General features: G+C 44.2%; 1 protein-coding gene across 2 annotated transcripts; it reads right to left on the reverse strand.

Annotated features, from left to right (window-relative positions):
- Positions 1–3,545: 3,545 nt before the first annotated feature.
- Positions 3,546–17,304, reverse strand: rabggta (Rab geranylgeranyltransferase subunit alpha). 2 transcript variants are annotated; one of them, XM_041848898.1, is made up of 17 exons: positions 17,173–17,304; positions 15,847–15,880; positions 15,604–15,714; positions 15,357–15,481; positions 15,016–15,203; positions 14,547–14,804; positions 12,694–12,777; positions 12,516–12,598; positions 12,311–12,406; positions 5,768–5,873; positions 5,548–5,599; positions 5,326–5,414; positions 5,128–5,216; positions 4,921–5,037; positions 4,701–4,814; positions 4,490–4,577; positions 3,546–4,386 (listed from the first exon to the last, which is right to left on the reverse strand). In XM_041848898.1, the coding sequence occupies exons 2-17, from the start codon at positions 15,847–15,849 to the stop codon at positions 4,238–4,240; spliced, it is 1,752 nt and encodes a 583-aa protein (XP_041704832.1). In that variant the 5' UTR covers positions 15,850–15,880; positions 17,173–17,304; the 3' UTR covers positions 3,546–4,237. The 2 variants fall into 2 exon arrangements, with proteins under 2 accessions (XP_041704832.1, XP_041704833.1); XM_041848899.2 differs by lacking the exon at positions 17,173–17,304 and adding an exon at positions 16,185–16,654.
- Between the last annotated feature and the right edge of the window lie 592 nt (positions 17,305–17,896).

Here is a 17,896-nt window from a genome sequence, read left to right on the forward strand (position 1 = left end):
AACAGCAGAGTCCCAACAGCAGTCCCAACACCTTACCACTGCTACACCTGGCTATCAGCTGAGCATTGTCTGGCAGCGAAACAGTTCATTCAGCCTAAAAAAAACAAGGTTGAATCATGACGTCAGTGATCTTCAGGTCGGAGCTCTAGAAAGAGGCCCGAGTTCCCGACTTGGAATTCTGAGTTGGATGACCGTTCAAAATGTATTTTCCCAGTCGTATTTTCCCAGTTTTCCAAGTTCCCAGTTGTCTTGAACTCACTGAAGTCTGATATTTCCCAGTTCCAAACTGTTAGGGCCTACATAAAGCTGTCCCAACAGCTGCGTCCCAACAGCAGTCCCAACACCTTACCACTGCTACACCTGGCTATCAGCGGAGCTTTGTCTGGCAGCGAAACAGTTCATTCAGCCTCATTTACTGCCTTTAAAAAAAACATAGCTGATATGGCTGACGTACTTAAACAAATGTGGTATCTACTGACAATTGAGATGTACAAACTATGGCATAAGGGGACGACGAGCAGACAAGAGGCAATCCGTAATTTCGATGAAGACATTAATGAGCGAGCTAGGACGGACGTAGTCAATATAACTATTTGTTCAGCACTTTTTAAATGTACAGCGACAGAATTCAGAACATGGGCTGTTCTTACAGTATTCTCCCGGGACACCAAGTCAGAACCGAGGATAAATAAAGGGGGCATATAAGCAGACAATGAAAGCTCTTACAATATTCAATGATTACATTTCTCTAAAACAGGCTATAGGCTACATGTGCACCACCAAGTCAGAGCAGTAGGCTAAGTTATGAGGGGAAAAGGGACCAAATTATTAGGGTGAGGCACATGGGCTACTAACAGCTTACTACACAACATACACTTAGTATTACTTTCTTAGCTACAATATACATATCTCCTTGGCATATTACATCATTTATGCAGCAGCATACAATACATTTTTGGACTCACCTTGTTGTGCTGTGCTCACTTGAACAGGAAGGTGGCGCCGCGGTCCTTCGTGGGCCAATTTTGTCATCAAAGTTTGGCATTCTCTGGATTTATGTTGCTTTCAAGCCAACTGGGAAGTCGGAAAAAAACAAGGTTGAATCATGACGTCAGTGATCTTCAGGTCGGAGCTCTAGAAAGAGGCCCGAGGTCCCGACTTGGAATTCTGAGTTGGATGACCATTCAAAACGAATTTTCCCAGTTGTATTTTCCCAGTTTTCTGAGTTCCCAGTTGTCTTGAACTCTCTGAAGTCTGAGATTTCCCAGTTCCGAGTTTCCAGTTGTTTTGAACGCTGCAGAAGTCATGCTGGATTGACAGCATGGCCAATGTTGAATGTTTATCCTTTTAAACTTGGAAAAGAGACCCTTAAACCAGACTTGGACCACACACACACTCCCACTGAATAGCAGGCTAATGATTGCTTTTCAATGCTTGCAGTTAGACACTGATTCCTTCCAAACCACTCATTGTTGAATTTGTGATTTCCAACTTGTTGTGTAATGTTTATGTCCAATGTCCGATGAGCACCAATACATTTTATCAATAATGTCTCTTCATAATTTCTCTTCATATTAGAAGGATTGAAAAGGATTTGATTGCTAGCTTGCTTTGAAAGACTTATGTTGACATGATCAGTCCAATCAAAGCTACGGTAGATATAACGTGATTTGAAGTCATTTTATCTGTGGCCAATGACCTTGAGCCTTCTTGGATGGGCACTTCTAATGTAACTCTTTGGCAGCACCCAAGGGGCTTGCATTTTTGAGCTCTCCCCATACATTTTGCGGTGACGTAGTGTCCCCATGAGTGACAGAACACTGAGCCAATCACAGTGCAACTAGAGATCATTACTAACCACTACGCTCCGTATGTGAAAAGCACTGAGCTAGGCTGAAACACCTGCATTTTGGAGCTGCCTTACTAAAGAAAGCAGAAAAGAGACCATGTTTGTATGAGGCTTTATTAACTCAATAATTATTTTTATTTTTGTACATTGTTTGCAAACCTGCCCTGAATGACAGGTCCCCACTGGTGCTTACATATTACTCACAAACTGTCTCTCATATTGCGCAAGCCCAATAACATACAACGCACCTTAAATCACCTGTTGTCCCGTTCACCTGTCTGTCACTCATTTTATCCCACTCACATATTTACAGTGCTTCATGGGAAAGGTTGTTCTACATTATTTTTTTTATTTTTTTGTTGAGCTTATGGCAGCTGGTATTACATTTACATTTTACATTTTAGTCATTTAGCAGACGCTCTTATCCAGAGGGACTTACAGGAGCAATTAGGGTTAAGTGCCTTGCTCAAGGGCACATCGACAGATTTTTCACCTTCCCAGGCGGTCTCCCGTCCCAGTACTAACTAGGCGGCAGTATGGCCAAAAGCGTATTTTTTCCCCGTTTTCTTCCCGAATTAGGTCACTTGGCTCTCTGCAACTCCTCAATGGGCTCCGGAGAGGCGAAGGTCGAGTCATGTGTCCTCCGAAACATGACCCGCCTGGCCGCCTACTTTTTATCACGCTGCTCGCTTAACCCAGAAGTCAGCCACACCAATGTGTCGGAGGAAAAACTGTTCGACTGACGACCGGCGTCAGCTTGCAGGCTCCCGGCCCAAGGAGTCGCTAGAGCATGATGAGCCAAGGAAAGGCCAAACCCTCCCGTACCCTGGACAGCGCTGGGCCAATTGGGCGCAGTCTTATGGGGCTCCCGGTCATGGCCGATTGTGACAGCCTGGGTGTAGTGGCGCAGGAAAGGAGTGGCAAAAGGGGTGGGGTCACCAAGGCATGAAACAGCTAATTTACACATCCTCTGTGTGTTGTTTCTTATGACTAATCATGGCAATTCTTTTGTAAAACAGGGTCAAACCATACATTCCTTTGTGAGTCTCAAACTGCACCTGTTAATATTTCACAATCAAAGGTCTTTGTCACTAAACCACTATCCAATCCTTTTTCTGGAACCACCCTGTACACCCAATATCACAGCAAGACAGGTGACAACACCTGCTTGTGTAAGAGGCGGAGGACAACGATGACGCAAGTGCACAGATTTTAATTAGTGGGATCCTTTCATGCCAAATCGAACATGAATAAAATGTACTGAATTTTGTTCATCCATTCATGTTAATCTACTCTGGCGTCACAGACACACACACACACCAAGCTCATTTATAACAAGGCAACAGTGAACATGTCGTCGCCCATGAATGATGCAGCGCCCCCCTTGGGCCAATTGAAATATTGCGTATGACTAACACATTTCAGTTAATTACTATAGCCTCCGCCTTGGGCCAATCAGTGTAATTTTGTAAATGCCGGAACGCTATGGCAAGACGCATCATTCAAAATCGGGCCAGTGCTGTCAGATATCGCATGTGACTAACGTACGAACAAACGGAGACAGATCCACAATCCCCTCCCGGATTTCATCATGGGGACAAGTAACGTGTGGTTACGGTTGAGCCACCCAACAGAAGGAAAATCAGAGTCCTGACAACCTCCCTCACCACACCACAGAAACACTCAGGAGACTCTATGGGAGGCAGTGACACCGCATGTGCTGTTTTATTGGTGGAATAGTCATTTACAGTTGTTTAACAGTATAGATTAATTTCATAAACTTTTTTGCACAACCGTTTCAAAAATACAACCACAGATAAGTATTTTTTAAAATATTCTTCTGATCAATGTCCTACTGCAACCACCATACAGAAGCGGTTTTCAGTGCTTACTAAAAGCCACATTCTCACCATGCTCACTCATACACAGTTCGTAATATTACCCTCTATCAGTGAATCAGCATGCAGATTGGTGTCTTGACCTGTATGAGAGAGATAGAGCGCACACACACGAACAAACTGTACATACACATAATAAACACACAGGTTTGTGAGAATGTTTAAGTGAGGTCCAATGTTATCAGGCATTAAAATGAGTGGGGGTCGCTGTGAATCAATGTCCCCACACAAGAGGAATACATAGTGGAAAGGAGACAAAACACTTAAACACCCCTCTGCTTCTCACATACATGCATACCCACAAACATGGACACACACAAACAAATGCTGCTGATGGTAGTACTCCGGAAATAGGGGGAAGTTGCCCGTAGACACTGATCTAATGTCAGTTTTCCGTTTCCCGCCTAGAATGGTTATGGTTTGGGGGTGATAAGCCGATCCTAGATCTGTGTCTAAGGGAAACTTAGAATGAGCCCTGCCATTTGTCCAATCAGATCAGGAGATCAGTGACTGAGGGCAGTAGCTCGGCCAACTCGGATTGAATGTTGGCAATTTGGGTGACAGGGTTGCCACGGAGATCAAGGCAGGTCAGCTTTGGGCAGGAAGTCAGGAGTTGAAGGTCAGAGAGTTTGGATATTTCTGCATATTATGGTCAAAGAAAATTACAAAATCTCTAACAGTATTATAAACATTGTAATGTATTACCACAATAAAACTGATCTAAAGAGAAAGGCAAGGATACGGTTGTTCTTCAAGGACACTTCTTGCAACTTGGGGAGATGGTACAGTCCATCCAAATTCGCAATAGCGTTGTCATCAGCCTCCAATACCTGGGAAATAGAAGGCCATATTGGCAGACAGACACATCAAAATATTAAGTACAAAAACTACAGTACAGAACAGGAATAAATGTTATTTTGAGCATAACATCAAATGTTTTTTAAGTACTATACCTCGAGGCACTGCAGCATGGCAAACTGAGGAGGCAGCCTCAGCAGCTGATTGCATGATAGATTGATATGAGTGACCAATAGCAGCTGGTCCAGGTGGCATAACGTGGTCAGGTTCTGTTAAGGTGAGGGTGAAAGACATTAGATGGACTTACAGCCACAAAGAGAATGGGGATGGATGGACAAGGATAGACAGATACAGAAAGGAACAGACAGCACTAACCTTGTCAGAGAGACTGAAGACCCGGACCTCAGCGTACTCCATCTTGAGAATGGTGTTCTCGATCATGAACTTACTGCACAGGTCACCGTAATACGCAGAGCGCATGGAGTCCACCTCCTGTGTGAGAGAGACACAGAGCAGTGATAGAAAACACATCTATCATGTATTAGTGTACACCACTATGTAATAGCCCTGTAAAGCACTAACTTTAAGAGTCTGGAAGTGAGAAAGGGTCTCTCTCTCGTATCCTAGGGGATCTAGTGCCCTCATGAGCAGAACGATGGTCAGCAAGCACCCTGAGAAAGCGAGAAATTACAATTGTCATACATTTTATGATAAGTTTCAAATAGTGATAGATAAATAACAAACCCAAACATACACACTACACTCAAAGTGTGTACTTACATTTGTTCTGAGGCTCCAGCTCCAGCAGTTGGTTGCAGGACTGTAATTCAGACTGCAACACAGAGGTCTTTTCCACAGACAGCTCACTCCTACCAGAGACAAAAACGATGCTGAGGTGTTTTTCCCATTCAGTAAACAGAAAGTCTGATATACCAACCTGAGAGTCTTCTTAAGCTCTGATATTCTGTATTCATACACACACACACACACACACAACTGTACCTGAAGAGCTCCTGGTCAGTGGCAGAATCCCTGCACCAACTCTCAGACCGACCTGGGAAAGATGGAGACAATACTGTGAGGTGAGGCTAGAGGGAAGCAGAGAGCAAGGACTGAAGTCTTGCTCAAACATTATATACCCATCGCAGACATGTTAACATAAAAAAAGACAAGAGCATGTACAACACCCAGAACGTGCATAAGCACATAAACATTATTTCACCTGTGTACAGAGCGCAGTCTCTGTGAGTGTGTTTCTCAGTCCAGTGCACGGTCAGGTTGTGTTCATTAATGATGTCACTGATAGTGCCAGGAGGAAGCTCACAGATCTGACACCATGTTAAGGTCCATTATCAAATAGTGTAAGTCTGGAAACAATAGTTTTATTGTCACATACACCAGATAGGTGCAGTGACATTATATATTTTACAGGGTCAGCCATAGTAGTACCGTGTCCGTGGAGCAAATTAGGGTTACGTTTTCACCTTGTCGGCTTGGGTATTCGAACCAGCCACCTTTTGGTTACTGGCCCAACGCTCTGCAGAGATAAAGTAATTCTCTATGTCTGTAAAGGTTCCTTGGTTTCTTTAACTGTCTTTCAGTAACAGATATGGAGAGCTATTATCAAAAAGAGGCATGTTAAGAATGATGAAACCTACTGTAGACTACAACACAGGGATGAGAAAGGAATGAAAAAGAAACAATGAACACTGAGCAGCACAAAGGAAAAGTGCATTACCACATGCCTAGAATAGATTAATGTCTTTAACCTCTTAGATGTTAAGTCTCCCATATGGGGGACTTTGAGCTGTTCTGGACTGGTTCCGTCTGACATTTTGGTGAACAAAGCGCTTGTGAACGTCGTAGGGTCCCATACCTTATAGTGCCAGAAAGCCCCATCTGTCCGCTCTCCGTTTCCCCTCTCTCAGCAGAGCTGGCTTGAATGTCAGGTTTCAGACCCAACATTTGCATAGGGAGTGACATGTCACATTTTCTGGCCTATCCAGACAAATAATCAATTTTCTCTTCCTCTAAGCAAGTGAGCCCAGCCTGGAAGACGGCATATGAACAGTGACAGTCTAGCAAGTCCAGCCATTGTGGTTTCATCTCACTGTGATATTCTCAGCTGGATTTAGAACTCTCAACATGAAAAAATACTAAATAATTTAATAGAATTGTAACAAAACCACTTTCTCTTGGTCAAATATGGACTAAATCACTTTGTGCTTAAAGCTGAAGTTGTAACGAGTCTGCACACATTTGAGTGGCGCAGCGGTCTAAGGTCATTACAGACCCGGGTTAGATCCCAGGCTGTGTCACAACCGCACAATTGGCCCAGCGTCGTCCGGGTTACTATATACAGATGAAGTCGGAAGTTTACATACACCTTAGCCAAATATATTTAAACTCAGTTTTTCACAATTCCTGACATTTAATCCAAGTAAAAATTCCCTGTCTTAGGTCAGTTAGGATCACCACTTTATTTTAAGAATGTGAAATGCCAGAATAATAGTAGAGAGAATGATTTATTTCAGCTTTTATTTCTTCATCATATTCCCAGTGGGTCAGAAGTTTACATACACTCAATTAGTATTTGGTAGCATTGCCTTTAAATTGTTTACCTTGGGTCAAACGTTTCGGGTAGCTTTCCACAAGCTTCCCACAATAAGTTGGGTGAATTTTGGCCCATTCCTCCTGACAGAGCTGGTGTAACTGAGTCAGGTTTGTAGGCCTCCTTGCTCGCACATGCTTTTTCAGTTCTGCCCACACATTTTCTATAGGATTGAGGTCAGGGCTTTGTGATGGCCACTTCAATACCTTGACTTTGTTGTCCTTAAGCCATTTTGCCACAATTTTGGAAGTATGCTTGGGTTCTTTGTCCATTTGGAAGACCCATTTGGGACCAAGCTTTAACTTCCTGACTGATGTCTTGAGATATTGCTTCAATATTTCCACATAATTTTCCTTCCTCATGATGCCATTTATTTTGTGAAGTGCACCAGTCCCTCCTGCAGCAAAGCACCCCCACAGCATGATGCTGCCACCCCCGTGCTTCACGGTTGGGATGGTGTTCTTCAGCTTGCAAGCGTCCCCCTTTTTCCTCCAAACATAATGATGGTCATTATGGCCAAACAGTTGTATTTGTGTTTCATCAGACCAGAGGACATTTCTCCAAAAAGTACGATCTTTGTCCCCATGTGCAGTTGCAAACCGTAGTCTGGCTTTTTTATGGCGGTTTTGGAGCAGTGGCTTCTTCCTTGTAGAGCGGCCTTTCAGGTTATGTCGATATATGACTCATTTTACTGTGGATATAGATACTTTTGTACCTGTTTCCTCCAGCATCTTCACAAGGCCCTTTGCTGTTGTTCTGGGATTGATTTGCACTTTTCGCACCAAAGTACGTTCATCTCTAGGAGACAGAATGCGTCTCCTTCCTGAGCGGTATGAAGGCTGCGTGGTCCCATGGTGTTTATACTTGCATACTATTGTTTGTACAGATGAACGTGGTACCTTGAGGCATTTGGAAATTGCTCCCAAGGATGAACCTGACTTGTGGAGGTCTACAATTTTTTTTCTGAGGTCTTTGATTTCCCCATGATGTCAAGCAATGAGGCACTGAGTTTGAAGGTAGGCCTTGAAATACATCCACAGGTACACCTCCAATTGACTCACATTAGCCTATCAGAAGCTTCTAAAGGCATGACATCACTTTCTGGAATTTTCCAAGCTGTTTAAAGGCACAGTCAACTTATTGTATGTAAACTTCTGACCCACTGGAATTGTGATACAGTGAATTATAAGTGAAATAATCTGTCTGTAAACATTTGTTGGAAAAATTACTTGTGTCATGCACAAAGTAGATGTCCTAACCGACTTGGCAAATCTATAGTTTGTTAACAAGAAATTTGTGGAGTGGTTGAAAAACTAGTTTTAATGACTCCAACCTAAGTGTATGTAAACTGCCAACTTCAACTGTATATATATATTTTACTATTTATAGGTATGTGTTTGGGTAAAAATAACATTTTAGTTTTATTCTATAAACTACTGACAACATTTCTCCAAATTCCAAATAAAAATATTGTCATTTAGAGCATTTATTTGCAGAAAATGACAACTGGTCAAAATAACAAAAATATGTAGTGTTGTCAGACCTCGAATAATGCAAAGAAAATAAGTTCATGTTCATAAAAAAAAAAAGACAATACTAATGTTTTAACTTAAGAAGAGTTCATAAATCAATATTTGGTGGAATAACCCTGATTTTCAATCACAGCTTTCATACGTCTTGGCATGCTCTCCACCAGTCTTTCACATTGATGTTGGGTGACTCCTGGCGCAAAGATTCAAGCAGCTCGGCTTTGTTTGATGGCTTGTGACCACCCATCTTCCTCTTGATCACATTCCAGAAGTTTTCAATGGGGTTCAGGTCTGGAGATTGGGCTGGCCATGACAGGGTCTTGATCTGGTGGTCCTCCATCCACACCTTGATTGACCTGGCTGTGTGGCATGGCGCATTGTCCTGCTGGAAAAACCAATCCTCAGAGTTGGGGAACAATGTCAGAGCAAAAGGAAGCAAGTTTTCTTCCAGGACAACCTTGTACGTGGCATGATTCATGCGTCCTTCACAAAGACAAATCTTCCCAATTCCAGCCTTGCTGAAGCACCACCAGATCATCACTGATCCTCCACCAAATTTCACAGTGGGTGCAAGACACTGTGGCTTGTAGGCCTCTCCAGGTCTCCGTCTAACCATTACATTTACATTTACGTCATTTAGCAGACGCTCTTATCCAGAGCGACTTACAGTTAGTGCATACATTTTTTATTTTTTTTATTTTTTTTTATACTGGCCCCCCGTGGGAATCGAACCCACAACCCTGGCGTTGCAAACGCCATGCTCTATCAACTGAGCTACCTCCCTGCCGGCCATTCCCTCCCCTACCCTAGACGACGCTGGGCCAATTGTGCGCCGCCCCATTGGTCTCCCGGTTGTGGCCGGCTACGACAGAGCCTGGATTCGAACCAGGATCTCTAGTGGCACAGCTAGCACTGCGATGCAGTGCCTTAGACCACTGCGCCACTCGGGAGACATTAGACGACCAGGTGTTGGGCAAAGCTGAAAATTGGACTCATCAGAGAAGATGACCTTCCTCCAGTCCTCTACGGTCCAATCCTTATGGTCTTTTGCAAACCTCAGCCTGGCTCTTCTTTGCTTCTCATTGATGAAGGGCTTTTTTCTAGCTTTGCACGACTTCAGCCCTGCCCCTAGGAGCCTGTTTCGAACCGTCCTCGCCGTGCATTTCACCCCAGCTCCCGTTTGCCATTCTTTTTGTAGGTCACTTGATGTCATCCTACAGTTGTTGAGTACATATGAATGAGTTGGCGGTCATCCCGGTCAGTAGAGAGTCGTTTTCGCCCTCTGCCGGTCTGTAGCTTTGTTGTCCCCAATGTCTGCTGCTTGACCTTGTTCTTATGAACCGCCATCTTTGAAGTTTTAAGGATGGAAGCAACCTGACGCTCACTGTATCCCTCTGCCAGTAAAGCCAGAATTGAACCCTTCCTTTCCTCACTCAAAAGTTTCCTTTTCAACTCTTTTGGCATGGTCAATAGTTATTTTTTGATTAATATTACTTTTGAAATACTATTAGCACTGTTTTTACCAACCAGCTGGTCCTATTGATAGAGGATAGTGATGACCACAGCAGTGGTTTTTATACTTTTCCTCATTAAATAAGATTTGGTTCAGGTAATCACCTAATCGGTACCTAATTCAGAAGAATGAGGTGTGCCTGTGTTGGAATTCAACAGACACTGGAATGGAATGGCTGTCATACATGTAGAGATGCTGTGCAGTGGTCTCTTAATTTTTTTCCACAGCTATATATACACACACACACACACACACACACACACACACACTCCCAGTCAAAAGTTTGGACACCTACTCATTCAAGGGTTTTTCTTTACTTTTACATTGTAGAATAATAGTGAAGACATCAAAACTATGAAATAACACATATGGAATCATGTAGTAACCAAAAAAGTGTTAAACAAATCAAAATATATTTTATATTTGAGATTCTTCAAATAGCCACCCTTTGCCTTGATGACAGCTTTGCACACTCTTGGCATTCTCTCAACCAGCTTCATGAGGTAGTCACCTGGAATGCATTTCAATTAACAGGTGTGCCTTCATAAAAGTTAATTTGTTTGAGCCAATCAGTTGTGTTGTGACAAGGTAGGGGGGTATACAGAAGATAGCGCTATTTGGTGAAAGACCAAGTCCATATTATGGCAAGAACAGCTCAAATAAGCAAAGAGAAACGACAGTCCATCATTACTTTAAAACATGAAGGTCAGTCAATACGGAACATTTCAATAACTTTGAAAGTTTCTTCAAGTGCAGCTGCAGAAACCATCAAGCGCTATGAAGAAACTGGCTCTCATGAGGGCCACCACATGAATGGAAGACACAGAGTTACCTCTGCTGCAGAGGATAAGTTCATTAGTTAGAGGGGACTGTGAATCAGGCCTTCATGGTCGAATTGCTGCAAAGAAACCACTACTAAAGGACACCAATAAGAAGAAGAGACCTGTTTGGGCCAAGAAACACAAGCAATGGACATTAGACCGGTGGAAATGTGTCCTTTGGTCTGATGAGTCCAAATTTGAGGTTTTTGGTTCCAACCGCTGTGTCTTTGTAAGACGCGGTGGGTGAACGGATGATCTCCGCCTGTGTAGTTCCCACCGTAAAGCATGGAGGAGGAGGTGTTATGGTGTGGGGAGCTTTGCTGGTGACACAAGCATTTCGCTACACCCGCAATAACATCTGCTAAACACGTGTATGTGACAAATAAAATAAAAATTGATTTGTCTGTGATTTATTTAGAATTCAAGGCACACTTAACTAGCATGGCTACCACAGCATTCTGCAGCGATACGCCATCCCATCTGGTTTGGGCTTAGTGGGACTATCATTTGTTTTTCAACAGGACAATGACCCAACACACCTCCAGGCTGTGTAAGGGCTATTTTACCAAGAAGGAGAGTGATGGAGTGCTGCATCAGATGACCTGGCCTCCACAATCACCCGACCTCAACCCAATTGAGATGGTTTGGGATGAGTCGGACAGCAGAGTGAAGGAAAAGCAGCCAACAAGTGCTAAGCATATGTGGGAACTCCTTCAAGACTGTTGGAAAAGCATTCCAGGTAAAGCTTGAGTTGAGAGAATGCCAAGAGTGTGCAAAGCTGTTATAGTTTTGATGTCTTCACTATTATTCTACAATTTAGAAAATAGTAAAAATAAAGAAAACCCCTTGAATGAGTAGGTGTCCAAACCTTTTACTGGTACTGTATATCGAAAAAATTTATGCTGCCTACGCTGCTCAGTAGACGTTTAGGAAAATTCTGTCATCAGTTATATGAAATAGTGCCAATATTGTACTGTCACTAAGTATTATCATATTTATTTTACAATTATAAGAAATGTGAAATCTTATAGTAAGTTGTTTATAATTTGATTCTTACTATATTTAGAAAGCATTTCAGTCATTTCAAGCCATATTGCCCCACTTTTGTTGAATAGGAAACAAATCATATGATTTTTCATATTTTCATAATATTTGTACTATGTACTTGAGCTTGTGTCCTCAAAAATGAGTACATAATTACGGTTGGGTATGTCTATTTTTGGCAGAAATCAAAATTATGCCCTATCATTCACATTTTACCCTTGACCTTGTACAGTGAAGGAAAGGATACCCAGACAGGGCTGTGTCTGAAGTGAGGATGGACACTCCTCCATTCCACACGCTGGGGCTGACCATCCAACACCAGCATCAGACCACTAGATGAAGCCTGAGAGGAGAGAGTCAGGGAGGAATGGAGTTTAACTGTAGAAGGAGCAGAGGACATACACTTTACAGTAAGAGGTGTCTACTTTGAGGGTAATCGTTGGAGTACTCACGTTGACAGGTCTGGAGAAGGCCACAGCCACTCTCTCCTCCTCACGGCTGACAAACACACAGCTTATCATCTCCTCTCGCTCCGCTGAGAAAAGCAGAGAAACAGAGCTCACATACTGCTCACTGATGGAAGATAATAAAGACAATTTATATAGAAAATATAAAATTTTACACACACACCTCTGCCTAGCAACCACCTGTAGTAGAACCAGGCACTCTGGTCATTGGGGTCAGTGAAGAAGGCATTCTGTACGAGCTCATACTCTGAAAAAAACAAAACAAAGGGGTTAAGCAACGTATGTCGATAACACAGACAACCACCCCACATCAACTCCTCATTCTGCCTTCCATCCAACCCATAGTATTCCTTGTGACAGTGCCCTCTGCCTGCCTGTTTAAAGTATTACACAACTGTATTCCACTGACAGTATATACACTGCTCAAAAAAATAAAGGGAACACTTAAACAACACATTGTAACTCCAAGTCAATCACACTTCTGTGAAATCAAACTTTCCACTTAGGAAGCAACACTGATTGACAATAAATTTCACATGCTGTTGTGCAAATGGAATAGACAACAGGTGGAAATTATAGGCAATTAGCAAGACACCCCCAATAAAGAAGTGGTTCTGCAGGTGGTGACCACAGACCACTTCTCAGTTCCTATGCTTCCTGGCTGATGTTTTGGTCACTTTTGAATGCTGGCGGTGCTTTCACTCTAGTGGTAGCATGAGACGGAGTCTACAACCCACACAAGTGGCTCAGGTAGTGCAGCTCATCCAGGATGGCACATCAATGCGAGCTGTGGCAAGAAGGTTTGCTGTGTCTGTCAGCGTAGTGTCCAGAGCATGGAGGCGCTACCAGGAGACAGGCCAGTACATCAGGAGACGTGGAGGAGGCCGTAGGAGGGCAACAACCCAGCAGCAGGACCGCTACCTCCGCCTTTGTGCAAGGAGGAGCAGGAGGAGCACTGCCAGAGCCCTGCAAAATGACCTCCAGCAGGCCACAAATGTGCATGTGTCTGCTCAAACGGTCAGAAACAGACTCCATGAGGGTGGTATGAGGGCCCGACGTCCACAGGTGGGGGTTGTGCTTACAGCCCAACACCGTGCAGGACGTTTGGCATTTGCCAGAGAACACCAAGATTGGCAAATTCGCCACTGGCGCCCTGTGCTCTTCACAGATGAAAGCAGGTTCACACTGAGCACATGTGACAGACGTGACAGAGTCTGGAGACACCGTCTGCTGCCTGCAACATCCTCCAGCATGACCGGTTTGGCGGTGGGTCAGTCATGGTGAGGGGGGGGGGATTTCTTTGGGGGGCCGCACAGCCCTCCATGTGCTCGCCAGAGGTAGCCTGACTGCCATTAGGTACCGAGATGAGATCCTCAGACCCCTTGTGAGACCATATGCTGGTGCGGTTGGCCCTGGGTTCCTCCTAATGCAAGACAATGCTAGACCTCATGTGGCTGGAGTGTGTCAGCAGTTCCTGCAAGAGGAAGGCATTGATGCTATGGACTGGCCCGGCCGTTCCCCAGACCTGAATCCAATTGAGCACATCTGGGACATCTTGTCTCGCTCCATCCACCAACGCCACGTTGCACCACAGACTGTCCAGGAGTTGGCGGATGCTTTAGTCCAGGTCTGGGAGGAGATCCCTCAGGAGACCATTCGCCACCTCATCAGGAGCATGCCCAGGCGTTGTAGGGAGGTCATACAGGCACTACTGAGCCTCATTTTGACTTGTTTTAAGGACATTACATCAAAGTTGGATCAGCCTGTAGTGTGGTTTTCCACTTTAATTTTGAGGGTGACTCCAAACCCAGACCTCCATGCGTTGATAAATTTGATTTCCATTGATAATTTTTGTGTGATTTTGTTGTCAGCACATTCAACTATGTAAAGAAAAAAGTATTTAATAAGATTATTTAATTCATTCAGATCTAGGATGTGTTGTTTAAGTGTTCCCTTTATTTTTTTGAGCAGTGTATATGCGTTTGTCTCTCTGCCTGGTCATGGTGTTGTCCGTACCTTTGAGCAGCTGCTCTTCACAGACGCGATGAGAGTGTGTCTGAGGGGAGGGTGGAGGGGAGGAGTGGGGGGGCTGGCAGCAGGGCGAGGGGGGCTCGGGGGACTCAGGGTGGAGTAGGGGAAGGAGGGTGCTCCGGTAGTGCCAACTGGAGTAATTGGAGAAGTTGGAGCCGATGAGACGGTCAGTGAACTGCAGCTCCTGGTCCACAGGCACACCAGACATCTTCACCACCATCCGGCGATAGTCCCAGCAATGAACTGAGAAAGACGAGGAGAGGGGAAATTGAATATAAGAAAAATTAAGTATGAATGGTCAAAACATATTTTTGATCCTCTGCCACATCCATTTCTATCTCTTGTCCCTTTCAAGCTCCCTTCCATCCATCTCTCCACCCACCCTCCATCTAAACTGTATTCCCTCCCCAACTCCTCTCCTCCCTCACTATCCTCCTCCTACCCTCTGACTCACAGTTGCGGTCGTCCAGACTGAGGCACCGGTCACACAGGCCCAGTTCTCTGGCCCAGTCAGGTCTGGGCAGGCGGGCTGAAACCCAGCCTCGGTGGTGCCAGCTGCCGTACGACTTGGGGTTCACCTTCAGACACGACTCCAGAAACAACAACTCAGCCTCATACATCTTCTGCACATTATCCTCCTCACTGATACAGAGAAAAGGTTAAGACATTACTTGTGGTGAGTTAGATGCCCTTACATAATGAACAGGTATTGGTACTTTCAGATAATAATAGCTACAAGAGACTCAGCTGTGCCACCATGGGCAAAATGCATTATAAGAGTTGTTGTGTCCTCACCGTACAGTCTCCAGGTGCAACAGGATCTCTCTCCTATAGTTCCAGAGAGTGGCAAAATCAGGATTGGAGGAGAGCAGCTGCTGGGTCAACTGAAGGGCCTCATCATCAAACATACCCTCCATCCTCTAAAACCAACAAGAGAAAAAGAAAAGGGAAGTGATAAAATGTGATCTTCAAAGTTACTGCACAGCTCTGTCTTCCCATCCAAGCAACTGATTTTGACTGAATGCGTCTCTGTCAAACAGACCTTAGTAAAGATGGCATCTCGGGCTGCCACATAGATCTTGAGTTTCTTCTCTCTCTCGTTTCTCTTCTCTTCCTCCTGCTGGGCGGTGGACTTCAGCTTAATCCGTCCATGCTGTGAGAAAGAGAGACAGGAAGATACTCAATTAGCACACAGCACTGATATCCAGTAATGATTAAAATATGACAATAAATAAATCAAACTTAAACACAGAATGAACCCAAAAAATAATCACTCTTCACTCACCATCGTGTCAGTTTAGGGAATAGTCTGTCCAAATCTAAAACCAAAGAGCAGATTGAGAATGCTGCATCAAGTATGTGAAACAGGCGCCAGCGCTTACCCACGCAAAGCAATTGCGGCCTGCATTTGCAGGAACCCCTCTTTATTTACATTTACGTCATTTAGCAGATTCTCTTATCCAGAGCGACTTACAAATTGGTGCATTCACTTTATGATAGCCAGTGGACCAACCACTTTACACATTTCTATAAATAAATAAATAAAAAAAAATACTTATTTTATACTACTATTGGTCCATTTTTAAGTTAGGACAGGCAGGAGCGCTCCAGTGCAGTAGGTACCATAACGTTGGATGCCAACCGCCGATAAACGCCACAGAAGAAGAGGCGAAGGCGACAACGGTAGACAGTGTCCTTCGCCCCTGCCTGTCGATGACTGTTTTCCCGCAGTTCTGTTAACAACGGCGAGGGCAGGTGTTCGGCAGGCGGGAGCGAAGGACACTATGTGCTAGCTAGCTAGTACTAGGATGACTCCGGTACACAGCAAGATAGTTAGTTAGCACACAGCGTTGCCCCTGCATGCTGTGTGCAGGAGTAGCTAGCAGGAGGCGGGGGCGACACCGGTAGACAGTGTCTTTCAGCCTCGCCTGTCGGGCACTGTTTTCCGGCAGCTCTGTTAACGACGGTGAGGGCAGGTTGGAGTGAAGGACACGGTCTACCGGTGTCACTCCCATTAGCTAGTAAGGACTCCGGTTCACAGCAGGCGGGGGCAACACTGTGTGATAGCTAAGGACTCCGGCACACAGCAGAGTGGGGCTCTTATAATACTTTTATTTCCCTTTTGATCTACATTCAAAATTATCACAAGCATGAAGATGTCGTGCTCGGGGGGGCGTTCATGCAGAAACCAATGGGATTCCAGATTGAAGGGGGGTTCCAGATTGAAGGGGGAGGGGGGGTTCCAGATCGAGGGGGGCCTTCATGCAGATGCAGGAATGCCCACATGCACATGCAATCACACACTATTATTGCCCAAAACCACCAACCTTCTGATGGCAGCAAAACAACGAGTGAGGGGAATACTGAGTTGTGTCAAGTCGGCTACAGCGTAACAATAATTCGTTTGCTGAATACATAATGATTGTCTCGACAGTCGAAAGTATTTGTAAACATACAAGATTAGCGCTTTGACTTGGCATTCGCCCATCAACAAAACAGGACCCCCAAGCTGTCGGACGCACCGTTGAGTATACCTGCGTATTCACATGTAGATTCGATAAAACATATTTACTAACATAAATTCTCACATAATAACACCACATATACTCACTCCAAACGTCCACTGCTGTTGTAGCACTGTGTGGATTCGTTTACTTTGGTTTTCAGACGAAATATTGGTAGATTTGCCTGTGTCACTCAGTAGCAATGAGGGGAACAACTACAATTTCTCTTTCCGGCCCGTAGAAATTGACGTCACGACCAATGGAGTTTATGATATGTATGGCTCCCTCTGGTGAACGGACATACACATTTCAGTTTCAAGTTGTATTTGTCACATGCACAAGTACAGTGAAATGTTTAACTTGCAACCCTACCCAACAGTGCAGTATTCAATTAAAAATAGTATAACCAGTGCTTAATTAGTAAATCGGGATGTGCCGGAACAAAAAGTGAGAGCGAGAGTGGGGTGACCTGGGGAGTTCTGAGGTACCGGAACGCATGAGCAAAAAAAACACCTTTATAATAAAGCATTGCATACATATAATCGCATTTGCGTAGTGGCATAGAGGCACTTATCGAAGTTGCACACATGGGGAACTTTAAGTAGTATTTTATAAACGCATTTCATGCAATTCTACTTCATTTTCCATGACTGGAGACTTTGGCAGAATCTTTTTTAATACCACACAAATGATCGAAATGGCAGGCTACTTTGACACTGACAATCCATCAATAGCCTAGGACTAGGTGCGTGGAGACACATATTGTAGGCTACAATATGAGGAGGAAATTATAGTCCTAAAAATGCTTTCCAGTATTACTGACTCACCCAA

The sequence above is a fragment of the Coregonus clupeaformis genome, chromosome 26 (genome assembly GCF_020615455.1).
Source record: "Coregonus clupeaformis isolate EN_2021a chromosome 26, ASM2061545v1, whole genome shotgun sequence".
Taxonomy (NCBI): Eukaryota; Metazoa; Chordata; class Actinopteri; order Salmoniformes; family Salmonidae; genus Coregonus; species Coregonus clupeaformis.

What these genes read in the sequence shown, in the direction of transcription:
- rabggta (XM_041848898.1), bottom strand. An exon ending in TTGCACCTGGAGACTGTACG is followed by an intron (nt 15,204 to 15,356) that starts GTGAGGACACAA and finishes TCTCTGTATCAG; the next exon opens with TGAGGAGGATAATGTGCAGA. An exon ending in CCATGCTGCAGTGCCTCGAG is followed by an intron (nt 4,578 to 4,700) that starts GTATAGTACTTA and finishes TCTATTTCCCAG; the next exon opens with GTATTGGAGGCTGATGACAA.